This window comes from Topomyia yanbarensis, chromosome 3, assembly GCF_030247195.1.
Source record: "Topomyia yanbarensis strain Yona2022 chromosome 3, ASM3024719v1, whole genome shotgun sequence".
Lineage (NCBI taxonomy): Eukaryota > Metazoa > Arthropoda > Insecta > Diptera > Culicidae > Topomyia > Topomyia yanbarensis.
Window position 1 is genome coordinate 301,712,053 of NC_080672.1, and position 27,181 is coordinate 301,739,233.

General features: G+C 38.5%; 1 protein-coding gene across 14 annotated transcripts in view; it reads right to left on the minus strand.

The window, feature by feature from the left end:
- The window catches only part of LOC131686758 (protein zer-1 homolog), a 52,196-nt gene extending 34,143 nt beyond the window's left edge, over positions 1 to 18,053 (minus strand). For 5 of the 14 annotated variants that reach the window (XR_009305180.1, XR_009305179.1, XM_058970727.1 and 2 more), the window contains exons 1-2: positions 17,901 to 18,053; positions 13,509 to 14,083 (exon numbers count right to left, since the gene is read on the minus strand). Coding sequence is in view for 12 of the 14 variants with exons in the window: in XM_058970727.1 (XP_058826710.1) it covers positions 13,509 to 13,687 (179 nt within the window). In the remaining 2 variants the exon portion in view is untranslated. The other 9 variants (XM_058970724.1, XM_058970725.1, XM_058970722.1 and 6 more) reach the window with 9 other exon arrangements.
- Positions 18,054 to 27,181: the final 9,128 nt, after the last annotated feature.

Below are 27,181 nucleotides of genomic sequence, written 5' to 3' on the forward strand. Positions count from 1 at the left end.
ACGAAAGGATCATCCATGCAACATGGCTTCGCTCTCTGCTGTACCCGATCCGTCCTCCAACAACATCGAGGTTTACTACCAGAATGTTGGTGGCTTAAATTCATCAACGGACGGCTATTTGCTCGCGACCACGGGTTGCTGTTACAACGGTACCGCCTTGACCGAGACGTGGCTCGACAACCGTATTCTGTCTCGTCAGGTCTTTGGTTCAACATTCGATGTCTACCGCTGTGACCGCCACAAGACATCAGGCGGTGGTGTGCTTATCGCCGTTCGCCGTGGTATAAAAGCCCGAGTGATCAACAATGACCAGTGGGCGAGCTGCGAGCAAGTGTGGATATTAGTGAAACTTGCCGATCGCAATCTGTTCCTGTATGTTGTGTATTTTCCACCTGACAGAATTCGTGATTCCAGCCTGATCGATGTACATCTTTCCTCCGTTTCTTTTATCGCCTCAATCGCCACCCCGTCTGATGATATTGTTATACTGGGCGACTTCAAATTATCTGGCTTGACGTGGTGCCAGGCAAGTAATGATTTTGTACGATTGGATATCGAAAAATCTGCGCTTATTAGCAATGCCAGTTGTATTTTGTCGTTTAATGGAGTTTTAGGCTCCGACACTAAGGAAATTTGCCAACTGTTCTCCGACAAATTTTCAAGCGTTTTTTCCAACGAGCGCCTGCCACCACAACAAGTCGCTGCCGCCGCTAATTCAACTCCTTCTCTAGGACGAACCATCAACCAAATTTGTGTCGATAATGCTGCCATTCTTGCAGCAAATGCCAAACTGAAAGCATCTTGTTCCCCGGGTCCAGATGGTGTTCCCTCGATTTTTGTCAAAAAGTGCATCAACGTGCTTCTTGAACCACTTCGGCGAGTCTTCGAGCTATCACTCACTACTGGTACATTCCCTTCCTGGTGGAAAGCAGCGCACATGTTTCCAGTTCATAAAAAAGGAAACAAATCGAACATTGACAATTATCGGGAAATCTCGTGTTTGAGTGCCGTATCAAAACTGTTCGAGCTGGTTGTGTTAGATCCTATTTTCTTTCACTGCAAACACCACATTGCAGATGACCAACACGGTTTCATACCTAAACGATCGACAACGACAACGACAAACCTGCTTTCGTTCACAACATATGTAATGGATGGATTCGCTGACGGATTGCAAACCGATGCTATTTACATGGATCTATCTGCGGCCTTCGACAAAATCAACCATGATATCGCAATAGCGAAGCTGGATAAACTCGGCATTCATGGACAACTTCTGCGCTGGTTTCATTCCTACCTCGATGGAAGACAACTCCAAATCAGCATTAGGGATTGTCTATCTTCACCATTCTTCGCTACATCCGGCATACCACAAGGAAGCCATCTCGGTCCAGTAATATTCCTCCTCTACTTTAATGACGTCAACATCACATTACAAGGACCCCGCCTTTCTTTCGCCGACGACAAGAAAATTTTACAACAAATACGGGATAAAACCGATGCCGAGCTTCTTCAGAGGGAACTGGACAGCTTTAGTACGTGGTGTGATCTAAACAGAATGGTTTTGAACCCGAGCAAATGCTCAATCGTTACGTTCACGCGGAAACGCCATCCGACTCAGTTTAACTACCATTTCTTCGGCTCGAGCATTCCACATTAAAGATCTCGGAGTCATCATGGATTCGGCACTAACATTCAAACTACATACTTCATACATCGTGGATAAGGCATCACGACAGCTTGGGTTCATCTTCCGAATAGCGAAAAACTTTAGGGACGTATATTGTCTTAAATCGCTTTACTGCGCGTTGGTCCGCTCAACGTTAGAATATTGTTCTGCTGTTTGGAATCCGTACTACCAGAACGGGATTGACAGAATCGAGGCTGTCCAACGCAGGTTCATACGCTTCGCCCTTCGGCATCTCCCATGGCGAAACAGATTTCAGCTGCCGAGCTATGAAAACCGTTGCCAGCTAATACACCTCGATACACTCAGCATTCGGAGGGACTCTCTGCCAGAGTGGATTGCCCTACAATACTCGGACGTCTGGACCTTCAAGCCCGCGTTCGAGCTCTACGTAATAACTCTCTTCTGCGAGTTCCGTTCAGGAGAACCAACTATGGTTGCCAGAGCGCTGTTACCGGACTCCAGCGAATTTTTAACACCATTGGGGCCAAGGGGCCTGTTGGTGAAGGTAATAAACATAAACATGTATCAATGATACCTATGATACCTGATGTTCTGAAGGTCTGGCCCCCACGTTAGCAGATATACGGTCCATTCTTGAAGGCTTGAAAAGTAGTAAAACTCCCGGGGTCGATAATTTGTATGCTGAATATTTCAAGTACAGTGACGATGGAACTGTTGCAGAACTGCATCGTTTGCTGTTAAGGGTATGGGCTGATAATAGATTGCCTGACGAGTGGAAGCATGTGGTCATAGTTCCCATTCCAAAGAAAAGTCAGCCTAAAACCATTAGTAATTATCGTCAGATTTCATTGAGCTGTACCGCATATAAGGTGTTTGCTCTTTGGCTTCTAGAAAGTCTTCAGAAGCTGATTCCGCCAATTGGATTACATCAAGCGGTTTTTCATCCTGGTCACATTACTACCGATCATCTACATGTACTATAAGAATTTTGGAATGGTGGTAAACCACTTATACTTATGTCTTTGGACGTTGAGAAAGCATTTGATCGTGTGTCACTAACGTCTCTGCCTGCAATTTTGAGAGGTAAGCTTTAATATAAAGTATCTTAAAAAATGTTGATAAAAGATTTTAATATAGGCAAAAGAGTGTCAAAGAATTTTATTGACGGAATCTTGGTATGCCTTAGGGGCGCAAAGCAACAGGTTTTGTGGCAAAGACCTTTGACGCAACCAACTGAGAGCATTCGAGGTATAAAACAAGGTTGACCGCTGTCTCCATTTATTTTTAATCTTATTATGGAGTCAGTTTTGGAATCAGTTCAGGATGAAATAGAGAGTTTGCACATGAATAATCAAACTAACATAGCGCTGCCGATCATTCTAGCCTTTGCAGATGATTTGATCATAATAGCAGAAAGAGTCGAGGATATCGAGCGAATTGTTGCGAAGATAAAAGAATATTTAGAGTACGTGGGATTGAGTTTAAATGCTGACAAGTGCAAAGTCTTGATACAGGATCTTAATGGAGAGGCCGTTGTTCGTATTATAATTCAAGGCAGAGAATATTTTACTACAGACCCGCTAAGATACTTGAAAGTTTATATGCTGCAAATATCGTACAAAAGCGATAAAGTGATTCATAACTTAGTTATGGAATTTGCGTTTCGACTTCGCCTCATCAGAATCCGACACTAATTTAGCGCCAGGACTAAGCTAACGATAGATTAACATTAGCTCGGAAACACTATTTGGGTTCCTAAGCAAACATCTAGTCAAACATGATGTCCCGCGAGAAAAAAAAGTTCATTTTAAGCTAATGGGAGATTATTGGTTCGGTTTAGCAAACCAATGCAAATTGCGTTGCGTTGTGAAGCGAGGCACGTTACTATTCGTAGATTGCATTCTAACGATTATCATGTTGCCTATAGGTAGTTCAACTCGTCTTGCTTTTGAGATAAATTATTGGGAATGCACTTTATCTCTTTTTACTTCAGTAAACCAATAGCATGTCAATCGTCATTGCCGGCCACGATCATGTTCTCGGTTTATCAAGCCAATGCAAATGGGGTGAAAACTCTCAACGTAACACAATCCGTTCTAGGAGCAAGCGTCAATCCAGGGCCCATTTATAGCGTTTTAGTTTTTAGCTGGTTCTACACCGGTGTAATGCAAAAAAAAGAGATAGACTGATTACACCCAAGTTTTAATGAGTGTAGCACCGACTACGTCAAAATCGAAAATATTATTAGTGTTTGGAACTAAGTTGGCGTCGGATACTGATGAGACGAAATGGAAACGTAAATTCCATTACTGCCCTTCACCAACAAAAGTGTTGTTCAGAATGTAGAACTCGCAACTTCTAACAATTCGATCATGAATCGACCAAAGGGCCGAAGTCGCAATGATATCGAATCGAGAAAAATAGCTTTGAAAATTCGGTTCAGAAAATTAAATCGTATTTTAACAGTGTTTGCATACTGCGCCTTCAAATGTATTGAAACACTTTGAAACAATACTAGTTTTCGGAAGCATAACTAAAATGTTTTATATAATAACGTTTTCGTTGATAAAATTGAAAACAGATTATTTCGCCGAGTGTTGTTATGAAATGTTGATTAGGCCATTTTTGAGTCGCCCTCTTGTTTTGACGACTCTCAATTTCGCCCTGCAGTGTCGCCAAAAAACAAAAATCAAATGTGGCTTTCGCCGTGCTCGCTGGAGGGGAAAATTTGTTATTCTTCCTGGGCGTAACAAGCACTTGGTTTTTGTTTAGGGCGATTCTGTTTACGGACCAGAGGCGACGCGTCGGTACGTTCAACCTGTTCACTGAACAGGTAGGAACAATCAGACGACCCAAAACCAACTTTTCGTTAACATTACAGCAGTAGAACGTAAACTATTTTTAATGAAAGTAATAATCTCCGAACCTTGAAGTTCGATAATTTGATCTGAACGATAAATCAACCTAGGGTCTCCAGCAGTGCTTTCCTATGACCGGTGCAACCAGAAACATGCACGCATCTCGTACTCTCACCGCATGCTCTAGAGGGAGCAGTTGCATGAGCGACGGCTGGAATAGCAGCGTGAGTGTCATGGGCGAGGCTCTTTCTATTCTCTTTTTCACCGGTTCAAATTAAATATTGAACCAGCGTGCATTGCTGCGATGTACATATGGGCATTGGAGCTGTGTACAAAACGAGAGCGCTTTATAATTTTCGAACACCTTGCGCCGTGCGTTCATAGCTGTTGGTCGAACGCTTGTTTTTTCTTGGGTAGTCTAACAAGATGTTTCTGTCCCTGGGACATACATACGCGTATGTATTTGGTTGGTTCAACTATAATAATGAACCATCCAGTTTTGCGTCAAAGAAATCTTGATCTTTGCATGCACATGCTAAAAATATATCTACTGAATGTGTAAAACAGACAAACTCAAATCAGGGGTTGTTCTAATCATAAACGCGTGGATGTTAAATGTCTGTTTGCTACAAAAATTTGCAAGGAAAATAAAACATTCAAATGTCTATCAAATTTGAAGGAATTAAGGTATTTTATAAAACCGGTTGACAAATGTTTCAATCTATCTTACACAGAAGGACGATTAATTCTCGGTGTATAGAAAAATAAGATTCCACATTGCAAGTTAATTCAAATCATATAACGATATATAAGTTTTGATCTCTTTATCCCTCTGGAAGACGCGCAAACGGCTCACTGAACGAGCAGCCGCAGCTGCTCTAAGACGATTTCGCTAGATTTTCAGAGCAGCGTGCACTCAGTGCACTAGCGCGACTGTCGGAAGGTTATACATGGTTGTATTGCTTAGGGATCATCCATAAATGACGTAGCATTATATGGGGGAGGGGGAGTTTTGTATTTTGTGATGACGACAGGGGGGTATCATATCATGCTACGTAGCTTTACCCGTTTCATCTAACATAGTTTTATTTTTTTAAATTTTTTACGGGGTCAAGGGGGTGAGGTTTACCGTCAAGCTACGTAATTACCAGGGTGGGGGGGGGGGTTTGTATTTAAGGGTTTGTGTTAAAAGGAGGTGTTAAAAATCACTCAAAAATGCTACGTCATTTATGGATCATCCCTTGTTTCTGTTAAGAAATCTTTTTCAATTCTAATTAAGTGGGAACCTTCTCGGATATGTTATAATTTTTTGTTCTTTTTCTACGGTAAATTAAGCATTCTACAAGAAGTTTGTTGGACAATTCACTGGTGGGATTTGACAACAAATTTGTTTTGGTCAGCTCCAGCGAAATTTTGTCAACGAACATTTTTCATTGGTCCTATTCGTTAGATGTTGGATGAAAACGACGACGAAAGAATCAGCTGAACCGAAACGTCTCATAGAGACGATTGTGACGTTTTAAGGGTCTTAGTGGTATATTGAACAGGTTGACGATGGAACCACGCGTCGCCTCTGTTACGGACCTTGTAAACAATGATGCTGTCAATTTCGCCTGTATACACTACCTTAGAAATGCAGAGGCGTAACCCGCCTGGCTTTTTGTTTACAGTCGAAAGTCGGATCCGCCGTTTTGTTTTTTATTGATTTTCATGAAGTGTGAAATATTTATAAATGAGTTTTTATATTTTTTATAAAGTATTTTTACTCCTCTTTCAGATATTAATCAAATCTCTGTTTGTGTACATTTGTTAATTTCGCCCATTTGTCGGTTCACGATCGAATTGCCCTGTCGAAAATAAAAGTATGAAGTTCAAGCGTATTTTTTTTCCTTTAACAGGCGCAATTTTTGACTAAATTCTGCATGAACACCAAGAATATAGTTGCAGTTATTCACAACGATTACAAACAAGACCATGATGAAGCCCAATCGTATCCGGTGAAATAAATGTACATACAATCTACAGACAAACTGTTTATACACATCGTCAATCAAACGGTCGAACAGTTCGAACGTCACATATCAGTATGTATAATCGAGCGCATCATTGCATAAGGGAAGTTCATGCTTGGTATTTTATTTTTATTTGCTGCTCTGTATGCTTACTGCGATGTCGACATCTACTTGCTCGTGTTTTAAGGTTGCACAGAGAATGCGCAAAATTTGCAAACGAAAAAAGCAGTTTTTTCCACACCGTATGTCAGATCTTCATAAAAATCAATCAGCAGTACTGTAACAACGTTCTACATACGAATTTTTCGCATTCTCTGTGCAACCTTAAGTTACTGTAGCTTTACATATTGTTGAGCCTGTACATACATTTCAATTAGTCAAGCGTAGCCGGTTGGTCATTGAATAAGAATACTACAGTTAAGCAAATTAAAATTTCTTCTGAATGAATCGTAAGTTGCAAAATAAACTTATAGCCCGATACCATTTTATTCAGCACTTGTTTTGAAAGTAAATATTGGTACCACAAAATGCTTGCTTTGATAATTAAAACTCTCCTACCGGATATGAATCGTATCATAATAAATAATATATGTATTGACAATAGCAGTCGATTTAGCCTAGAAAATAATAAAAACTTCAGATTAGCTTCTGGGCTCATTTTTGGACTGTATAAATCAGCAGTTTTGTATGTGTAGGTGAAACAACAGTATCATAACAGTATGCCATTATTTTACACGATCAGCTGTAACTTCTTTCCTGCTTAGTCGCGTCGTCTGTTTCAAAAGTTGTTTACATTGGTTTCACTGCCAATGCTGCGACACGTCAACCTTCCCACATGTTCTTGGCGCACAACTGCAACGTATATAGCAAGTCTACATTTGCGTTGGCAATTTATTTTGGTTTCTTTTCCACTACGAGAACATTGTCAACCTATTAAGTACCACGTTTTTGCTAGCGAAGGTAGGAAAATGGGCCCAACAAAAAACACGCAGATATAAGATTTCTTGTTTATCGCCCTTTTAGAACACGTTGAAAGTGCAAACACTGGGACTTGCGGGTAAAACATTTTTGGAAACACGTATTCACTTCTAAATGATTATTCTTTCTTGTTTACATTAAATGCATACACATTAAAGTAGGGAAGTGGGGAGTTGTGAAACAAAATAGTTGTAAACGAATAACAATCGCCATTTAAGAACTTTTCAAATGAAACAATATGTGCTTTCAGTTTGGTATTAGAAATATGAACCGCACATGACCGACAGTAGCAAAAGCGACAGCTCCAAGAACAACGCTCAATGAAACCGGGCCTGATAAAACCCTCACATTCAAATTCCACATGTTTTACATTCTTTTTCAAGAGTTGTCCTACTGGAGCTGTAAAGCTGATGTCTCGGTAGTGTTCCCCGTCAGCATAACTTACTACAACTGCGGAAGAGACGGGAAATTTCACCCACTTAAGGCCAATTGCAGCGGGCCGTGATTCTGAATGTGATAACCACTGTACGATACACATATGTGCGGGCGTAGGGACTTCACGATCGCGTGTATTATCGCGAAGGGGCCCGAGCGTTTGTGCGTTAACGTGTTCGATCGCGTGGGCGTTTATATGTCACGTGTGTTAGTGTGTATGTAACTTCGCGTGTATAAAATTGATTTTATGACCGTGTGACCTTTTGCATATTCGCGTGTACTTAATTTTTGGTGTACGGTTCAGATACTAGAAGAAAGTGAGTTCTTCCAAATTCCTGGATCGCCCGGTCATGTCACCATGGAACGTGTTGTAATTATTATTGTTTATTGGGGCTTTAACCTATAGGTCATTCGCCCATGAAATAAAGCTGGATTATAATTAATAGATGTTACATTTTATTGTGTTTAAGATTTGTGGTGATTTTCATTTGGTGTTGGGGTCAGCTGCTGTCTGGGTTGATTTGGGCCGTGGGAAAACCTGTCCAGCACCCCGTCAGGGTATGGCAGAGGGCTCACGGTTGAGTGGGTGCGGCAGCGGTATCATGGAAGATGGTGCCTTGAAGGAGGTTTGTTTGCAGATATATGGTGGGATGGGCCGCGGGAACACATCACATCTCCGGGGAGTGTGGCGAAGGGCCTGCGTTATCCTTGTTATTGTTTAAATGCGGTCGTATAGGCCAGCGTCCTTTAGGAAGAGGAGAAGTGCCTCCTCTCGAACCGGGTCGTTGGATAGGGGGTCTTGTATCAGACCCGTCAGGCCGTACTGACGCCGCAGCTCCTCCCGTTCTCGAGAATTGCATAACAGGTGTTCGACGGTGAGCCGAGTGTTGCAGTGAAGCACATTCTGGAACGGGCTCGCTGGACACGGTGTGTGCGTGGGTTACTCGTGTGTGCCCTACGCGGAGTTGGGAGAATATTTTTTGTTCCCTCTGGCTGCCTCGGTCGGTCCAGATCTCGGTTGAGCCTGATTTTTTGGGTGTGATTGCGAGATCTCCGCCAGTGGTTGGTGAATCCGTTCTGTAAGCTGGTGTTGAACTCCCTGATGATGTCAATGGTTGGGGTCTCATTTGGATCCGATGATCCGGGCCCGTCTGCCGATGAGGGCTAATCGGTCGGCATATGTATTACTCTTGATGCCGCTGTGGCCCGGAACCCAGCAGATGGTAACCAGTGGGTCTCTAAGTGGAGAAATGGCCTGAACGAAGGGATATTTGGAGGTCCCGTTAGCGACGTCCCTCAGGACCGAGAGTAAGTCTGTGAAGATGACCGTAGGTGTATCGGTGGGTTTTTGGATCATTCCCACTGCAATGGCGGACGCTTCCGCCGAGAAAACTGAGCAGGAGGGAGGTAGGCGTCGTTCGGAACCTTCGGTAAAGATTTGAATGTGATGTATCTTCGGTGCACTAGCTGTCTATGTTTAACCAGTATGCTGCTGGGATGGTCGCCGACTTTTATAGTGCGAGCAAGGCTGTCGTCGGTGTTGGGTACGGGGTCGCACCAGGCCCACAGTCTCACCCGGTGTAGACGAGCGATGGGTGGGAGGTCATTGCTGGTGAACTCCTGGTGTTGGTTGGAGCCAGTGGTGAGAAGGGGGCATTCGTCGGCCGAAGTTTTCTCAAGTAAGCTTAATGCCCTTCTGAAGGCTACCCGGCTGTTTCCCAGCGGCAGGGTAGTACTCCGGTTTGTACACTGGGGCGCTCGGTAGTAGACCGAAGGCTAGCTGCACCGCTCCATGGTATAGGCGCCCGAGGATGTCGGAGGGTTCTTCTAGGTTCCGGCAAGTCAGTTCGATTCCGTAGAAGATTTTACTGTGGATAAGAGATCGTCCGACGTTCAGCGCTGCCCGGCGGTGATTTTTGGAGTGGTGGGCGCAAATGGTCCGGACCAACCACTTTCTGCTCTCGCAGTCTTTTTTTTCAGCCGCCGGAAGTGTGATATCATTGTCAGTTTCCGGTCGTGGGTGATCCCGAGGACGACTGGTTGCTTTTGGAACGCAATTACTGTACCGTTGTGGCGGATTGGACGAGCGTTGGCTGGGTGATATGTGCTGCAGCAGTGCGTAATGGCGCACTTGGTGGCGGCGATGTTGAATCCGGTGACGAGTGCCCATCGGCCGACTGCGTTGACCTGCAGAGATATTCTTGTGCGCGGGATCGTCTTCCTGAGGGCCACCAATACGATGTCACCGGGTACACGAAGACATAAACGCCTCCGGGCAGCGCGGCGAAGAGCGAATTCATTCTCACTATGAAGAGGGTCACGGCCAGTATCGACCCTTGCGGAACTCCGTTGGCCTGATACTTAATTTTCGTTGTCTGGTTCAGGTGCTAGAAGAGAATAAGTTTGCTCATATCACTAGAGTTCCCGTTCATGACACCATGGAACGTGTTCTCTACTCTAATGAATAAGAGCGTCATTTTTTATTATTCCAACTAAACGAGTGGACCTAGGCGAAGGAAGAGATTTCTGGATTATCGCGCGACCATGGGCGTTTGTAGGTAAGTTCCCGCTTGAGACCGCGTTTATAAGATTATTTGTGCTAAAACATTCAGTTCACTTCACTTTCCATATTTTCGAGACCGCGGGCTTTGGCGGGCGCGGATTATCGCGAAGGTCCTAAGCGTTTGTATATTAACGTGCTGAATGCTAAAAAAAGTGAGATCCCCCATATCACCAAAGTTTCCGACCATGTCGCCAGGGAACGTGTTTAGTAGAAATGAGTGTTATTCTTTCGACTGTTCCAACTGAAGGCATGGACCTATGCTATTAGCGCCGAGGGTAAAAAAAATTCGGACGTGACTGATTTATGATCACTTGAACACGTGTGGTTGTAGGTCCGCACTTGAGACCGCGTTTAGGATGTAGTTGTGCGTAGATGATCGCGATGGCTCGAGAGTTTGTATGTTAACGGGTTTGTTGCGTCTGCTAGCGTGTCTGTAACTTCGCGTGGATAAATTCGCTTTTATAACCGTGTGGCTTGGATGACCGTGCGGACCGCGAAAATAAAGCTAAGTTTCAGTGTGCGGTTTGGATACCAGAAAAGAGTTCCCCCACACCACTAGAGCTCCCGGTCATGTTGCCATGGAACGTGTTGTCTAGTAGACATAAGCGTCATTTTTTATTAGTCCAATTGAAGGCATGAGTCTAGGTTGCTAGGACCGAGGGTAGGGATTGCCGGATGTGACCTATTTATGTTCGCGCGAGTGGTGGATTAATGCTTGAGATCGCGGCTGTAAATTTATAAGTGCTAAAACGTTCATTTAATTACCAGGGTGTATAAATGTTGGCGAAATTGCGGGCGTACGTATGTGTGGATAATATGAAATCAACACCCACTACAGCCATGGAAGCCATAATTCATCTTCCTTCATTACACAAACATGTTATGAGGGAGGCGAGACTTGGCTCGCTGAGAATGCTAAAGAGTAAACCATTATTTGATGGGGATTGGAATGGTTACCTGAGTATAATAAAAGAACTCAAACTAAACCCTGTCTTGACTACAGTTCAAGATAAAACGGAGGCCAAACCGAACTTCGATATCTCATATGAGGTCCACATAGTGGATCGTCAGATGTGCGATGTAGGGGTTCCCATATTACCTCAAGGTACAATATCATTCTATACGAATGGTTCTAAAATGGGTGAGCTAACTGGCTCGGGAGTCTACGGACCAAAAATTATAGAAGTGATATCAATGGGAAAGTGATCAACAATTTTCCAGGCAGAATTATATGCAATATACACCTGCTCGGAGGTCTGTAGGAAACGAAACTGCAGACATGCAAAAATCGCAATCTTTTCGAACAGCCAAGCAGCACTGTTGGCATTAAGGTCGTCGAAATGTGAGTCCAAGCTGGTTTGGGAGTACATCTCATCTTTACAACAACTAGCAACTCGGAATAAAGTAATGATATTCTGGGTACCTGGCCACCAAGAAATCGATGGTAACAATTTAGCCAAGCGTGGTTCATCAAACATGTTTGTTGGACCAGAACCATTTCTAGGTATATCTACTGTGCAATCAACTTAGAACTTTCGGCTTGGGCAAGAGACCAACTACTAAACGACTTGCGTAACGTAGAAGGCGCTCGACAAGCTAAAAAATTCACACATCCAGATACAACGAGAACCACAAAACTAATGGATCTAAAACAAAAAGATTTACGTATAATCACAGGTTTATTTACAGGACATTGTCCTGCTAAGTATCATCTGAAAAAATGGCAAAAGTCATGATGACATTTGTCGATTCTGTAACTACGAGCCCGAGAGCTTGGAACATATTCTCTGCCATTGTGCAGTACTATTTTTTCGAAGAGAGCGATACTTCGGAAGGCATCTTATGACGCCTCACGAGATATGGCATATCTGTACCAAACGGATCCTCAGCAACATTAATAATATACTACCCGGTTGGGACGACATATGTGGACAAACAAACAACTCGCTTCCAACTGCATTGGATTCGGGCAATTTGAAACATCTAGGGCAAACAGGGGCAGCCACAAAAGATAACCTGATTAGTGGTCGCAGTGACACAGTTTCCCCTAACAAAAAATGCATGGATGATTGCAATTATGTGTTAGCGTTTGTTACCAGGTTTGTGTTATCGCGAAGGCCACGAGCGTTTGTGCTTTTGGAATGAGAGAGATTGTGAGTGTATATGAGAGAATATGCAGTTGATTGTGTTAGTGAGTGTCATTAATTTAAGATATAGTAATAAATAATGCGGATACCTATTACAACAAGGTGCCCAAGACTTATATCTCTGGTGGACCTAGCTGAAGTTAGATTGTAAGTGAAAAATAATCTGTAATGCCTAAGGTAGCATCAAAATAAAATGGAGATTTTGTATTAAGTTGCAAAATTTATTCCCTGAATTGGAGAATTTATTGAACCAATTTGTGCATGCAGTACAATACCCAGCTTAAATAAAGTTTGATTTAGTGTTTCAAATAACCCTGATCAGTAACTAGTACTAACTTGGAGAAGCTCAATCCAAACTAGCACCAAAATTGGCATCGGCAAACGCCTAAAACAACTAGCTGAATGGCCCCGTTTGACAAAATGTTTTAAAAAATCTTACAGCAGAAATCGCTAAACTGTGAAAGTAAATTATATTTTAGTAACAAATAACCAAATTAAGGGTACGATAGAGACGGAAAGTTCCCACCTATATTGCCAGAAACCCAATACATTGAATTGGAAATGTACTGTCCATAATTGTAAGTCAGTCCCATGTTCTATAGGATTCTCTATCTACATGGGACTGACTTGCGTTTCTAGGCAGTCTAGTGGAAACTAAAAATTATAATGCATTTTTCAAAGGAAGTGTTTTCATTGCATTCTCTGACCGTTCTTGGCAGCTGATTGTAATTTTTTTTATTCATAATCACCAACCAGCCAGTTCATGTGAATGTCTGACGCTAAAAAAATTATCAATAACTGAAACAGACCTGAAAATCAGTGATATATGATCACGCATAACATTTAAACAAAATAATTGCTTACCTATCACAAATCTCATTCGGGATGACGATATCGTCCTTCAGTTCAAGTTGATGGGATACCGGATCGACGTTGCATACCACATGCAAGTTCTTGGCCAAATATCGAAACGTCGTCTCGAGAAGAGTGGGCAACTCTTCATCCATGATTCCGTTTTCTTTAAGCCGAACACGTCCAAGCATCGTGACTCACCACCACTCGGTTCGACAGTGTTCTGTGTTGTAATTGTGTGGTACTCTGCTTTCCGGATGGATCAACACCCGAAGCAACACAAGCGCAAAGCTATTTTGCTTCTTCCTATTATGTGACACTTTTTACACTGAAACAGACCTGGCGAGGCTGCTGAGTTTGCAGAAAATCAAAACCAAAACACTCTCTGTTCTTTTCCACTGATTATGATTCGTTATTCTGTTTCAATTCAGAGTTATGCGCTATTTGTCGAAGGAAAGGTTCTAAACCTATTCTAATAACTGCTTCTACAATTTGTTATTAGTCCGTAGAATCTCGAATAACCAAACGACACTCCTTTATTTCAGACGTAACATCGCAACACAAAAACAATAACATATGCATATAAGCTGAGTGAACGAGCATAAAGAGATGGAAGATCAACTGAGTGTAAAACATACTGCAGACATTTTTGACATTAAAAATGTCTTACTCCACTATCTGGGGCTAGGTGTCATTCTAAAATCTAAACTATCTCCCATGTAACGAAACTATGTAAGGTTTGCACGCTTATAACTTCGATATTACTAGATGGATTTTAATCATTCATACACCAACCGATTCAGAAACACCTAACTTAAATATTGGTAATAATTTAATATCTCCCCAGTAAAAGTAGACTTTTGGAAAATGGTAAAATTAAAAAGTTCACGAAAAACGGGAAAATTACCATTCGTGAGCCAGATTTCTCAGACACAGCCGTCAAGCGAGGGCAGCTTAGTTGCTCAATGAAACACGAAAAGTCATAAATAGAAGCAACGCATGTCCGTTTAAATCAGTTGTTGCTCTTATCCCATACGACCAACATCGTCTCCGGGCGATGCAGTAAGCGCTATCTATTTTCGGTAACGTTGGCATTTGCACACACTCGCACCTAAGTGACTAAACCATATACGGTTAGTTTATAAATAGAGGTGACGCGTACCCGTTTGAATCAGTTTTTGTTCTTATGTCGAACGGGTAAGATCATGGCTGCAGCGTCTGGGAACTACAATAAGCGGTAGACGCTATGCATTTTCGGCAGCGGTGGCCGTGTGCGGATTTTTCGGGTACCAGCACGGTGTCATAGAATGATTTGCAAAGTGGGTGGGCGGGGTGGTTTGGATTTAATTCAATACGGTGTGTGCTGCTTAAGAGTGTTGCGTTTGAAAAAAATATATTTATTTTTATGCATGCGTGTGCGTTGTAACTTGTTAATCCATGTTTACGGCGCTTTGTAGCTGCGTAGGGTAAAGAGCCTATTGGTTTTCATGTTTCATATTTCGGTTATATGTTTTTTATCAGTAAGGCATCTGACAACGTGCTTCTGTAGTTATTGCACTGTACAGCAGCGTAGTATTTTATATAGGAGAGTACACTCAGGTTTTTTTACGCGGATTTTGAAATTTACGCGGTTTTCATTAACGCGTTTTTTTTTAAATTTACGCGGTTTTCATTTACATGGCCTGTATCCCCTGCGTGAAAAATCTGAGTGTAATTGCATCGGAAACAATCACATTCCCAGCAGAACTTTTTGTTTTCTAATTTCAAACACTTTTGTTTCGTACTGCACACAACGGAAAATTTTAAAACAGAACTTACCGTCCCAGCAGCAGTTTAAGCGGGTGTTCTTTTTCGATTCAAATTCAAGCCATGTCTTAAGCGTTACTGGACTTAAAATTGTTTTCCCAGTTTATCCAGTCAGAATATCTGTCCTACCCTATGTATTTAAAACACAGTTCTAATTGCGTTTTGAAGTATACAACAAATAGAACGGTTGGGTATACTAATTTAAATTTTAAAATAAATCTGTTTTAAATTATGAAACAAACCGCTGTACTGAAGATATAATTATGTCAGTCCTATTACCACATAAAACACCTATATAACATAAAACGCTGCAGAATTGGTTTAATAATACAATGTTTACACTACAGAGTTATAACACGTTTTAATAATTAGCAACAAGAAAAATGTCACCAAGATAGCATAAAAACCCGTTTTAACTGGTAGTGCGAACGTTGCATAACAATGTAATTTATCAAATAATTTCATTTTTTCCACCACTAATCGATCAAGAAATACTTGAACTTAAGATTGTTTACTTAAGTTCATTAGTACATTATTGAAAATTTAAATGGAAAATGAAATATCATATTTCATGGAGAATCTGTATATTTCCGTTGTCGGGCGTGGGCTTCCTCATCACAGCTCTCAATATGGAACTTTTCTTTTGAATATATTTTCTGGACAGACCCTATTTTTACTATATGGATCAGCCAAATAATGCCAATCACCTAGTGAGATACTTGATTAATTAATAGAGTACCGTTAAAAGACTTTCAATAAATTATGTTTTGATGGGGAGGGTATATAGCAAATTGTAACATATGAAAACAGGCGAGTGAACAAGAACGTGAGTCGATATGTGTGATAGATAAAATTCATTTGCACGCTCTTGAAAAAAGCTACATTTTTAATGTCACCGTGGTCGTGTCCTGTACACAACCCTTTAATTTTTTTATGCAATCTGATTCAAATGAACAATTGCTTTCCAATAAAATTATTGAGCTTTCTTCTACATTTTATAGAACATTTTTGTTTCACCATGTTTGAATATCATCAGTCAAACATTCAAATTTCTTCCCCTTATTATTTTGCCACTGCAGTTGAGTTTCATGAAAATACACGTTACACGCCCTTCATGGTAGCAATTGTAACAGTGTTCTACTTTGATATGATAGGAAATCAACAAAACAAATGTTTGTATACAAAGCCTATTAGCCATTTTAAAACGTTAATATGGCAATTATTTGAACCACTGTATAGATTTATCAAATGCAGTACTCTCAACAATTCTGTACTCTTATTGAAATTAAACAAATATTATGAGAATAAGAAATAAGACAAACCCAAGCTTAATGACATATTTCATTATTGTATTGTGATAAAATGAAGTAAAACCTGACAAGTAAAAAGTTCCATTAGCCGAAAAGTACTCTCATATTTTGATTGGAAATGTAGTACTGTAAGCTCGATTTGCCGTTCCTCGTTTTCGATGGCTACCGCACGGCTTGTTGATCTTTTCCGAATGATCAGAAAATCTAAAAATAAGCCAAATATTTTGCGGCATCACCGCTTGCCCCATTTAACCAACATCATATTCTACCGCCCCACCCGATTCACCACAGCAGCAGCTTACCCCTACAAACTAATACAAACGAAGGCCAAATTAGCAAGCGATGACCATCTTTCGCGTAATTTGAATGATTAAGAAGACCAACATACACTTATCATCAAATTATGGGATTCAAAATTTCAGCTGATCCTGTTCTTTGCATATGTAGTAGGCAGCATAAATCAATGACCTCTTGGGTTGCGCAAATATTTCCAATGTTTGATTGAGCGAGAGCTTATTGTACCTCAATAACAAATATGAACAATTGATATGGATCTTAAGATTGAAACTTTTTAAAATTCAAAGCAATGATGACATTTTGGTGTAAAACAATTTCCAACTAAATATCTGACGTTTCAAGCTGCGTTAAAATATTCAATCTCTAAAGATAAAAGTTTAACGTAGCATTTTAATGCTTAAGTACATAGTCTGCATTATCTCATACAAGGATCTATCAATAAAATTGCATTTGCAATAGTCGAACAAGTCCCATTTTAATCTAATATCGTTTCCGTAGGTATTTGAACTGAATAATAAAAACAAGTTCAACATATCAAAATTTGCTGCTATAGTTCACCATAAAATTTTGTTATCTGTGTTTCTTTGTGCGACAAATACTACTTCCTCCAGCTGTTCAAATTTGCCACTAACTTGGTTCGATGGTTGGACATGATTGGTAATAAAACATAAACATTGTAAATACTAGAAACAGGTTCTCGATCGATACACAAGACAGTGCAGTGGCTGACCTCCAAAATCCTGCTGGCTCACGCTTGCTCCTGCCAATACGTAAAGTATCACTGGTCATCACCATCACCTCTGATCTTCAGAATTTATTTTGCACTCGCTTCCCGTGACCGTCATCACTTTTTCAAACAGCAGTAGCTGCAGTCGTCAACTAGACGACTCACAACGCAAAAAATCGCTTTCAATACATCCCTTTGAAAATTGAAGATTTCTAAGCGTCGCGATAAGTTGTCAAGGAGATGTTTCTAAAAACCAAATCTTACGGTCTTTGTTCCGGACTTGCAACACAGTTTACCAAAACGAAATATGATTGAACTGATTTACGAACAAAACTTTTTCACTGTTATTACACATCGAATGCGAACACAGTTTTTACGACTACGCTCGACTATGAGAATGACGACCATGACGACCAGTCGACACTCGACATGGTATTTTGACATATGCTCAAGACAAGACAGTTCGAGCCAGAGCTGCCATTTGTACAAGTTTAATTCATTTTAAAATTTGTGATTGTAATTTGTTTTATTGGTTACAAAAATCTGTCGTCACAGGACTGTATATCAGATCAAGGATATAATAAAGGATATAGTAAAATACCTTTAGATTTAGTTACAAATTTTAAAAACCATTTAAAAACCATGTACAAACTCTACAAAAATTCGACTGAGCAAAATGTTTTAATCTGTTGGACCGTTTTTTTATTGTAATTTGTAGTTTTATTGCATACGAAAATCTGTTAGTTTACATTGTACATCAGGTCAAGGTTTTTTTATTGTGACCATTTCTTCCATAAACTAAACCATAAGAATTTCTATATTAAAAAGGAGTCGAGTTGAGCTGTACTATGTGAACATGTAGGCATGCCGCAGACATGGGCGAATTCCCTAATAAACATCTTATGATTCAAGAGCCTAATGACCTGTTCAGGGTATCATACAAACAATATGTGGAATCGTAGGACTATATGGGTTAAAGTTCGTGTATAATATTTTTATTAGGGTTGCATTTGATAAAACGCCGACAGTAGAAGTCAAACCAACATAAAGCTTGCTTATACTCATACATACTTTCTCTTGAAACTCTTCTATCTCAAGCTTGAGTACGAAAATAAGGCTTTCATATCATTACTCTTTTCTTAATGAATATCGTTAGTACATTAAAAAAGAAACAGTAAGAGAATGTTTAAGAGATGTTTTGTAATACACTCGCGATATTGTAATTTTATTGCACTGTTTACACTGTACATCAGGTCAAGGAAAAGTATAACGATGCATAAATCTCTTTAACACTTTAATTAATCATGAAAGATGTATTTCGTTTAATTCCACAATCCACACTCTTTAACACGCAAGTATTCTCAAAATTCCATTTCTCGACAAACATATGATTACGGCTTAAAAGCCAACTGTCAAAATTCTCTTTGATAGGTAATTCCAGACAAATCGTTACTGGCTGAGGACAGTTCATAGCAGTTAATGAAAGAGAAAACTTTTCTCTTTTGTTTACAACCAACACCTGTGATTGGCGAGTGACGGTTTGTCCGGAATTTCTTTTCAAAGAGAGTGTTGACAGTTGGCTTTTAAGCAGTATTCATATGTTTGTCGAGATTTCTACAATTAATACGAAGAATATTCGTATTAATTGTAGAAATCTCGACAAACAAATGAATATATTATAATGAAATACAAATTTGCTATCAAATTTTCTGGAAGCACTGGTACTAGCATTTATAGTTTACACGCTCATCGAATTAACCAAACATAGCGACCCAAAAATTGGTTAACTGCAGTCGATACGTAAAAAATTATTGACGAACACCAACGATAGAACCATTTCTTTTTCGTGGCATTGGTTTGTATAAAACTAATTAATCCATATCTCTGAAACGAGGATTCTGGACGAAACAATTTGTAGGCTATAAGAAAGAGACTGCATTGTAAACGACTAAATGTACGGCTTTTGTGCTATTGTCAGTAAAATAATCAACAGCATTGCCGAGACACTTCACACTTCCTTCAATGTAAACGAGTACTTAGAAATACCTACCTATCTCATTCACGAAGCGCTTTCTCTTTTTCTATTTCGCATTCTGTCTTTTTCAGGTATCTGTGACTAAAAAGACATCAAAGAATTCCAAAACAAATTTGACCGTTCCAGTTTACTGATAACTTATAAAGGTCCATCAATACAGTAGAAACACCAGATAATCTTGAACGACCCCGCCAGGAAAAGAAGAATGATAACGAAAAGGTGAAAACGAAAAAGAATGAAAACACTAGAAATTATTTCAATTATTCATTTAACTTATTTTGTGCACTGTTTCCATTTTACGCGTTTTTTTATTTTTTCCAGTTCATACATTTTATTTTTTTCTTTTCAATAATCTGACAATTTTTTTAGTCATTCAATTTATTCCTTTCATGCAAATAATTAATTTGACACAATTTTATTTATTTTATATTTTTGTAACTTTTTTAATATCGCTTATTTTTTATTTTAATCATTTTATTCTGTATATTTCATTTATTATTTTTATTTATTAAACTAGCTAATACTCATCGCGCGTTGCTGCGACTTTCGACGAAATAGGAGGAAAACACCATTTCTATACCGTTTATTCAAAACGTAATATCTAACAAATGTAAACAAACTGAGTTTATTATGCCAAATAAAAGCTTAGCATTGACTCTTTATCGTCCACAAATAATAGAGAAAAATGATAACTCTTTATATGTTAATTTAATCTTAAGTCAAAATGTCACATATAGTATACCAAAGCTTTGCTTATATTTTGTAGATGTGGTATTTTGCGTTGTGATGTTTCTCCAAGTCGACTGTAGTTAGTATGTTTTTCCAATGCCAAACCTCATACCTACACTCTCGGTTGCAATACAGCACATGAAATATATCACAACAACAAGCCCTTCTCTCTTAACATCACAGTAAAATGTACTATCTACAAACGGTGTTGCCAAGACCACATATGTAAAAAAGCATAATAGCAAAAGTGATCGGCAAAATGTAATAAAATAATAGTTATCAATTATCTCCCTAAAATCTTCGCGAAAAACATGTAATATGCTTATACGATACTGCAATGAGTAAATGCAGAGGTGATAGTAGAATTAATAGCCTTCTGTGTGCTTTAATTGTTAAATAAATTTGAATGTTGCAAGGAAATTTTTGCACGCGATTTTCTCCGTTTGACGTTTTTGTTAGATATGATGTAATGAAAAACGCTCTAGATTTGTTCTGAGCGCCATCTGGCGGGCAGATAATCCCCAACCAATAGCACACAAACACGCTTTATAACAAATGCCCTCCATGTGCAAATTTTTACAGCAATCGGTTAAGCCGTTTGGGAGTCTATAAATCATATACATAAAAACATTGATTTTTATATATAGAAAAAGATTTATGTTGTTTGTTTTAATCGTTCTATTCAATATATTAATTTTATTAACTTTAATCATATAATTAATTTTATTCGTTTTATTTTATTTATTATGCTTTATTTATTTTATTTGTTGTATTTTTATTCCATTCATATATTTTTTATTTTATTTTTTCATACAGTTCTTTCAGTTCATTTAGTTTATTCATTTTATTGATTTTATGATTTTTTCCAGTTCATGCATTTTATTCCGTTTCTTCATTTTATTAATTCTGTTTAGTCATTCCTTTTATTTATTTCAAACCCTTTTGTTAGTTTGAAATAAATTTTATTATGAATAAATATGAAATGAAATAAATTTTATTATGAATAAATGAATCAAATTAGTTAGGCTCACTAAGTGCAAAATTTGACAATATTTAAAGTTGAAAAATCAATAACTTTAAATATTGTCAAATTTTGCACTTAGTGAGCCTAACTAATTTGATTCATTTATTCATTAAATATCGATTTATATTAATCATTCTCCTCATTTTATAAGCTTGAAAACATTATTTAAAAAACTTGTTTTATCGATTTTCTACAATTTATTCAGTTTGACGTTTTATTAGTACAAGACTCGTAACTGTGTTCATCGCACCTGTAGGTCTGCAAACTAATGAATGATCCAACACTGAAAAGAAATACATGGTAGCAGTGTTTCAAAAATCACTCCAATCAGCATGCGTTGAAAAAACCATAGTTTGATAAATCATTAAAATCCATGATTTCATCACTCATGTTTTTTTTTTGGCTCCTGAGGAGTGAAAACCTCCAAGGAGTGAAAACAGGTTACTAGATTATAATTGTAGCATACAGTTTAAAAGCCCGAGCTCAATTTAAATTTTCATTTCATCAAGCACAAAAGCAAAACAGATCCTTGGTACAGTTCATGGCGAAAGCTTCTTTTCGATAGACCTCGAAGGTCAGCATTCAATTGTTAGCGTACTAGGCTAGGCTCAGGCCATTGCAGTAATAAATAGTACACCTGCTTTGCAACCTTCCACTATGCATTTGAACTTTTAGATTTCACCACTTCAACAGAAACATTTTTACACCGGATTTGAGATATGTTTGCCCGTTATTAATGTTATAATAATATATTTGTTAAAGAAAATTAAATTGAAAACAAATGACTTGCTTCAATATATACAGGGTGCGCCATCTGGATGTATCCTATTTCAACATTGAACAACTCCACCATTTTCCAGCCTATTTTGACAGATAAACACATGTCTGAAACATCATTTAGTGCCATTTTAGCTATAAGTCATTTTATACCAAAAAAACGCCTGAAATCGTAGCGCTTTACATTGAAAACGATCGTTCAATAGTGAAAACTGTGCGTGCTTATCCTAAAAAATATGGCAGGCTCACTTCACCCTTTCCGGCGGAATAAATAAACAAAATTGTCGAATTTGGGGGACACAGAACTCACACGTTATACATCAAACACCACTGCACGACCAGAAAGTAACTGTTTGGGCCGGAGTGCGCTCCAAAACAATCATCGGTCCTTATTTTTTTAAAGAGCGTTGAATTTTGGCGCACTTTGTCTGTCCACAAATGCAGAAAAAAGGTCTGAAAAACTTCTATTTTCAACAAGACGGGGCACCGCAATCAAGTTCTTGCTGAGCAAATTCCCTGGACGCGTTGTCTCAATAAATGGTGATTTGGAATGGCCTCCTCGTACTCCGGATTTAATGGTGCAAAACTTTTTTCTGTGGAATTACTTGAAAAGTAAAGTGTATTCTAGCAAACATAAGTACCTTGGCGAACTCAAAGTTGATATACGAACTGAAAGTGCTGCGATTAAGCCCGACATGCTGTCCAATGTCATGCAAAATGCCCGCAAAAGAGCCGCTTTTTGTGTATAAATGGGGGTGGTCATTTAATCGACGTTGTATTCTAAACCTGGTTTATAATAAATTGCAAAAAATGTGCTAAAAAGCTTGTTTTTTGAAATCGGCTAAAAAATATCGGAGTTGTTCAATGTTCAAAAAGGATACATCCAGCTGGCGAACCCTGTACCTTCTGCTGGGATAATTGAGAAATTAAACATACAAATTTCGAAGACCTGTTAGCAAAGTTTGAAATTAAATTAGGTCTATAAGCGGCGACAGAACAAGAATCACAAACCGGAGTGGACAGGAGGAGCCAAAACCAGGAGTGAAAACCTGAGAGTCAAAACCCACTTGGATTGCTTTGATTTTTTATTCACTCCCAGAAGCGTGCATAACAATGATTGGTTTCCACCGCTCCTTTGGAAACAGGCTCCTTGGTGTGAAATGTGTGGTTTATTTGAAAAACTGTATGGTAGTGATAACCGTAAAGCCATGGTAGAGAATACTATTTTCAGTATATAATTATTAATTATTAAACTACCAGGAAATATTTGAAACTACAATGTGGTTTGAAGAATCACTCATGGTAGTTTTGGTTGGTTGAAATTACTGCTAAAAATAGTAATTCTAACCATTGATTGTAATTAGAGGAATAGTAAAAATGACCATAATACTACCATGAAAAAGTAAGAAATACCATATCGCTGTGTCGGAATGCATATGGTACAAATGACAAGAATAATGTTCAAGTTAAGCATGATATATTTTCTACCAAAATTCACTGGTACAGCCTTTTTAATTTAAATCTCTAATATAGTAGTTTATACCATGGTCCTCGTTTCTGTGAATAGTGATAAGCTAGGTGATATGCGTAAGAAATGTCTCATGAAATGTCCACCTACCAGTATTAAATCGTTTTTTTCTACCTTAAAAGTTCTAACATTCTGTAGCTTTGCCCTATCATCTTCTTCATCCTTGTAAAATCCCAAAAGTGTTTGAAAATGAACTTGAACACCATAAAGCTGCAAAACAGGAGCGACCTTATTCTTTTTGTTAATTTGTTCTTGCTTGTAGAGAAACATTATGCTTCTGAAAAAATTGATTTAAATTTTACAATGTAGTTAATATACGTTAACTTCAAAAACTAAATTTATGGTTAAACGAAAGACGCAATGCCACTTCTTACGAAGGATGGCTTGAACTTTTCATCTTAGAAAATTCCAGTGACCTCGACTGAGATTAACCTTAGACACGCTGGGGTAAACAGCAGTAAGACTTATTAGTTAATCACCGGCGTTGTCTATAAAATGTGAGTAAGTAGATTATCATTATATAAATGTAACATTTAGTTAATTTTCTACGTCTTTCCAAGCCAATCGTAAGAAACGAGGGTCTAAAACATATATTTAGAAATAATTTCTATTTCTACAGCGAGGATTGAACATGAATGAAACTCAAGGCGATAAACGCTTATTATCAACATTACATCGATTAATTTCAAAGGCGGCAAGATTCATCGAAGTGGAGTGTTCATTTGAAGAGAATATATGGCTTTCTCAAAAGTTGGATGTCGACTCTGACCAGCTTCATCACATTAGGAATGTTGTTCTGTTCACAATCAAGAAGTCCTGAACTTCGAAGCAAAATACATAATATCTTATAGATTGCATATTCTTTAGCTTCAGAGCTATGAGAAGAGAAAAAATTAACAACAAATACTTCTTTCTAGTGGCGGATCCAGGGGGAGGGTCCTGGGGGACCGGACCCCTCCCAAAAATTTTTAAGTTGATGAGAAATTTTAAAATAGTTTCTATTTTCATTTGTTCTAAACTTGAATTCGTTCCCAAAACAAATTCGACCACCAAAAATGATTTAAATTAAATAAGGTTATTACATAGTATGTATTGTACAATGAACATTTCAAAATCAAATTTTCGGACCCCCTCCGAAAAAAATCTCTAGGGAATAATAATATACAAAATTTTACTTTACTTAATCCTCTAAAATAGCAAACGTTTGTACATATATTAGCGACGTTTAGCAGCTATAGTCTCGACTATCAAGTTCAGATTAAACATGTGGAAATCAAACTATTAAAAAGCACCTAGGAATAGGAAATTTCGCGCTTTGTTTACGAAAGCACCTTAAACTCTTCACGGAATGCAATTTTTCTGGGCAAAACAACGTTCAAATGATGGACGCTAAACTCGCCCTATTTCAGCATTCCCTCTTGGCCAAAGCATTCTTCATCCTCCAACGGCGTCTTGCAACTATGAAGGTCAGATTACCACATATTAATTCTGTTATGTTACTTCAACTGCTATAAAGAGAAACTTCATGCGATACCTTTTATTTCTGGCCTTCAAATGCCGTGTTATCTTTTCAATAGCCATTACAACGTTTCTTTGTGGACATTTAGATTGAAACACGACTATTCTCTGTGACTCTAAATACTTTAGGGTGCCCGGGATATTGCTTTTTTTCGAAAACCAGCGCATGATAGATTCACTTGCCACTAAATTGCCAGATCAACTCAGATCATCTTATGTGTGTAATTCCACCTGGTGGTAGACTTTATAGCCCCGTATTTTCTCCATATATTTTGAAGATTTTTACCATACAAACTAAATTGTTGGCCTACTTGGCACAAGTTTGGAAAAGTCTGCGAGTAGCATGGATAATTATGCACTGTACATCTTTCTAAAACTGTTGAATACACTCAAAAAATAATTCACTTTAATTTTACGTGATTATTCATTTAAACACATATTTTTCACTTGTCAACATACATTATGTGATTCCTATAAATTACATTTGGCAGTCATCTAGAAGTTATGTGAATAGCACATAATCTTTAAATGACGACAATGGTTTATAATTCAGCTTACATGAATTTCATGTGCGAAAAAATCAACCGTGAATATGGCCGACAACTTACTGGTTGGTGTTCTATTTTCATAATTCGGTTTTCTCAACACAAGTTTTCCATTTATTTATTCTGAGGATAGATAAATTTCATTTTCCTTTTCTATAATTTCAGGGATCGAAGGATGTATGGCTAAATTTTCGTTCAACAAGCTCCTGGATAAAATTTGCAAGTAGGGGATGGTGATTATTAGTTATCCTCTAGGGAGAGATATGCGAAGACGCCATCTTGAGCCAGCTTACTGTCAACATTTTGAGCCAGTCGATCATTATTTGACTGCACTGGTGCAATATTTTTGGATAGTAATGTTATTTTTTTTATTTTTGTTGATAAACATTAGACAACAAATTATAAATAGGCGCTATTGTAAGTTGAACTTTCCTGACAAGAATAATGCTGTTCAATTAGGGTAACCAACCTATATCCAAAGGTAGGATTCCCGGCGTAATCGTCGGTAATACCTTCTATCTGATTTTTTCCAGATGGTTGCGTTGCTGGCAGTGTTGCTTTTGATTGATCTGAAGAGATGATTTTTTGTCCGAAAGCTACCGCATGGTATATTTTATGCATCTAATCTATCTTCTTGCTTACGTTGTTCGATAGGGTCAAGAATGGTTTTCTGCGGGAAATAGATCCATCATCAAAAGTTTGCTTTTTTGTTTTTCTTAAGCTCCTATAACAGCGTAACGTGCGAATACACAGGAACGGAGTTTTTCTTTGCAGTATTCTCTTCTTATTATATACATATTTACTGATTTTTGTTTGAATAATACTTGCGCTACGTAGTCGCAAAGAATCCAGCAACGGGAACGCCGGAACTCGAAAAATTCAACCCATTTATCGCGTAATGCAGCATCCTTCGGGTACCGAAAAAAAACTTATTTCAGCTATTAGAGCGTAATTACAAGGCCGATTCGCACAAAATTTTCCAATGCACTTCATTTCTTATTTTTAAAATAAACGTTATGATAATAAAGTCACGCAAAACTTGGTTCGCAATAAGTGATGCTAGTTTTTTATCGCGAAATTTACCGTTGCTAGTTTGCCTTTTTTTCCTCCGCATATCTCTCCCTAGAGGATAACTAGTGATTATGAAATACTTTTCAACCAGTTATGTGCTCTGCAACATGTTGAAAGTATAAGTTCTATTGTAAATGAATCGAAGAAATAAAAACAAGCAGTTTATTTTTTAAATGTTAAAAATTAAAACTTATTACTTATTACTATACGAATTTCAGTATCTGCTTCATCAGGTTAAAATTATCTGACGTAATGACTACATGAACACAATCATGCTTTACATATTTGACGCCAGGTAATTTTTATGTGAATTTCAGT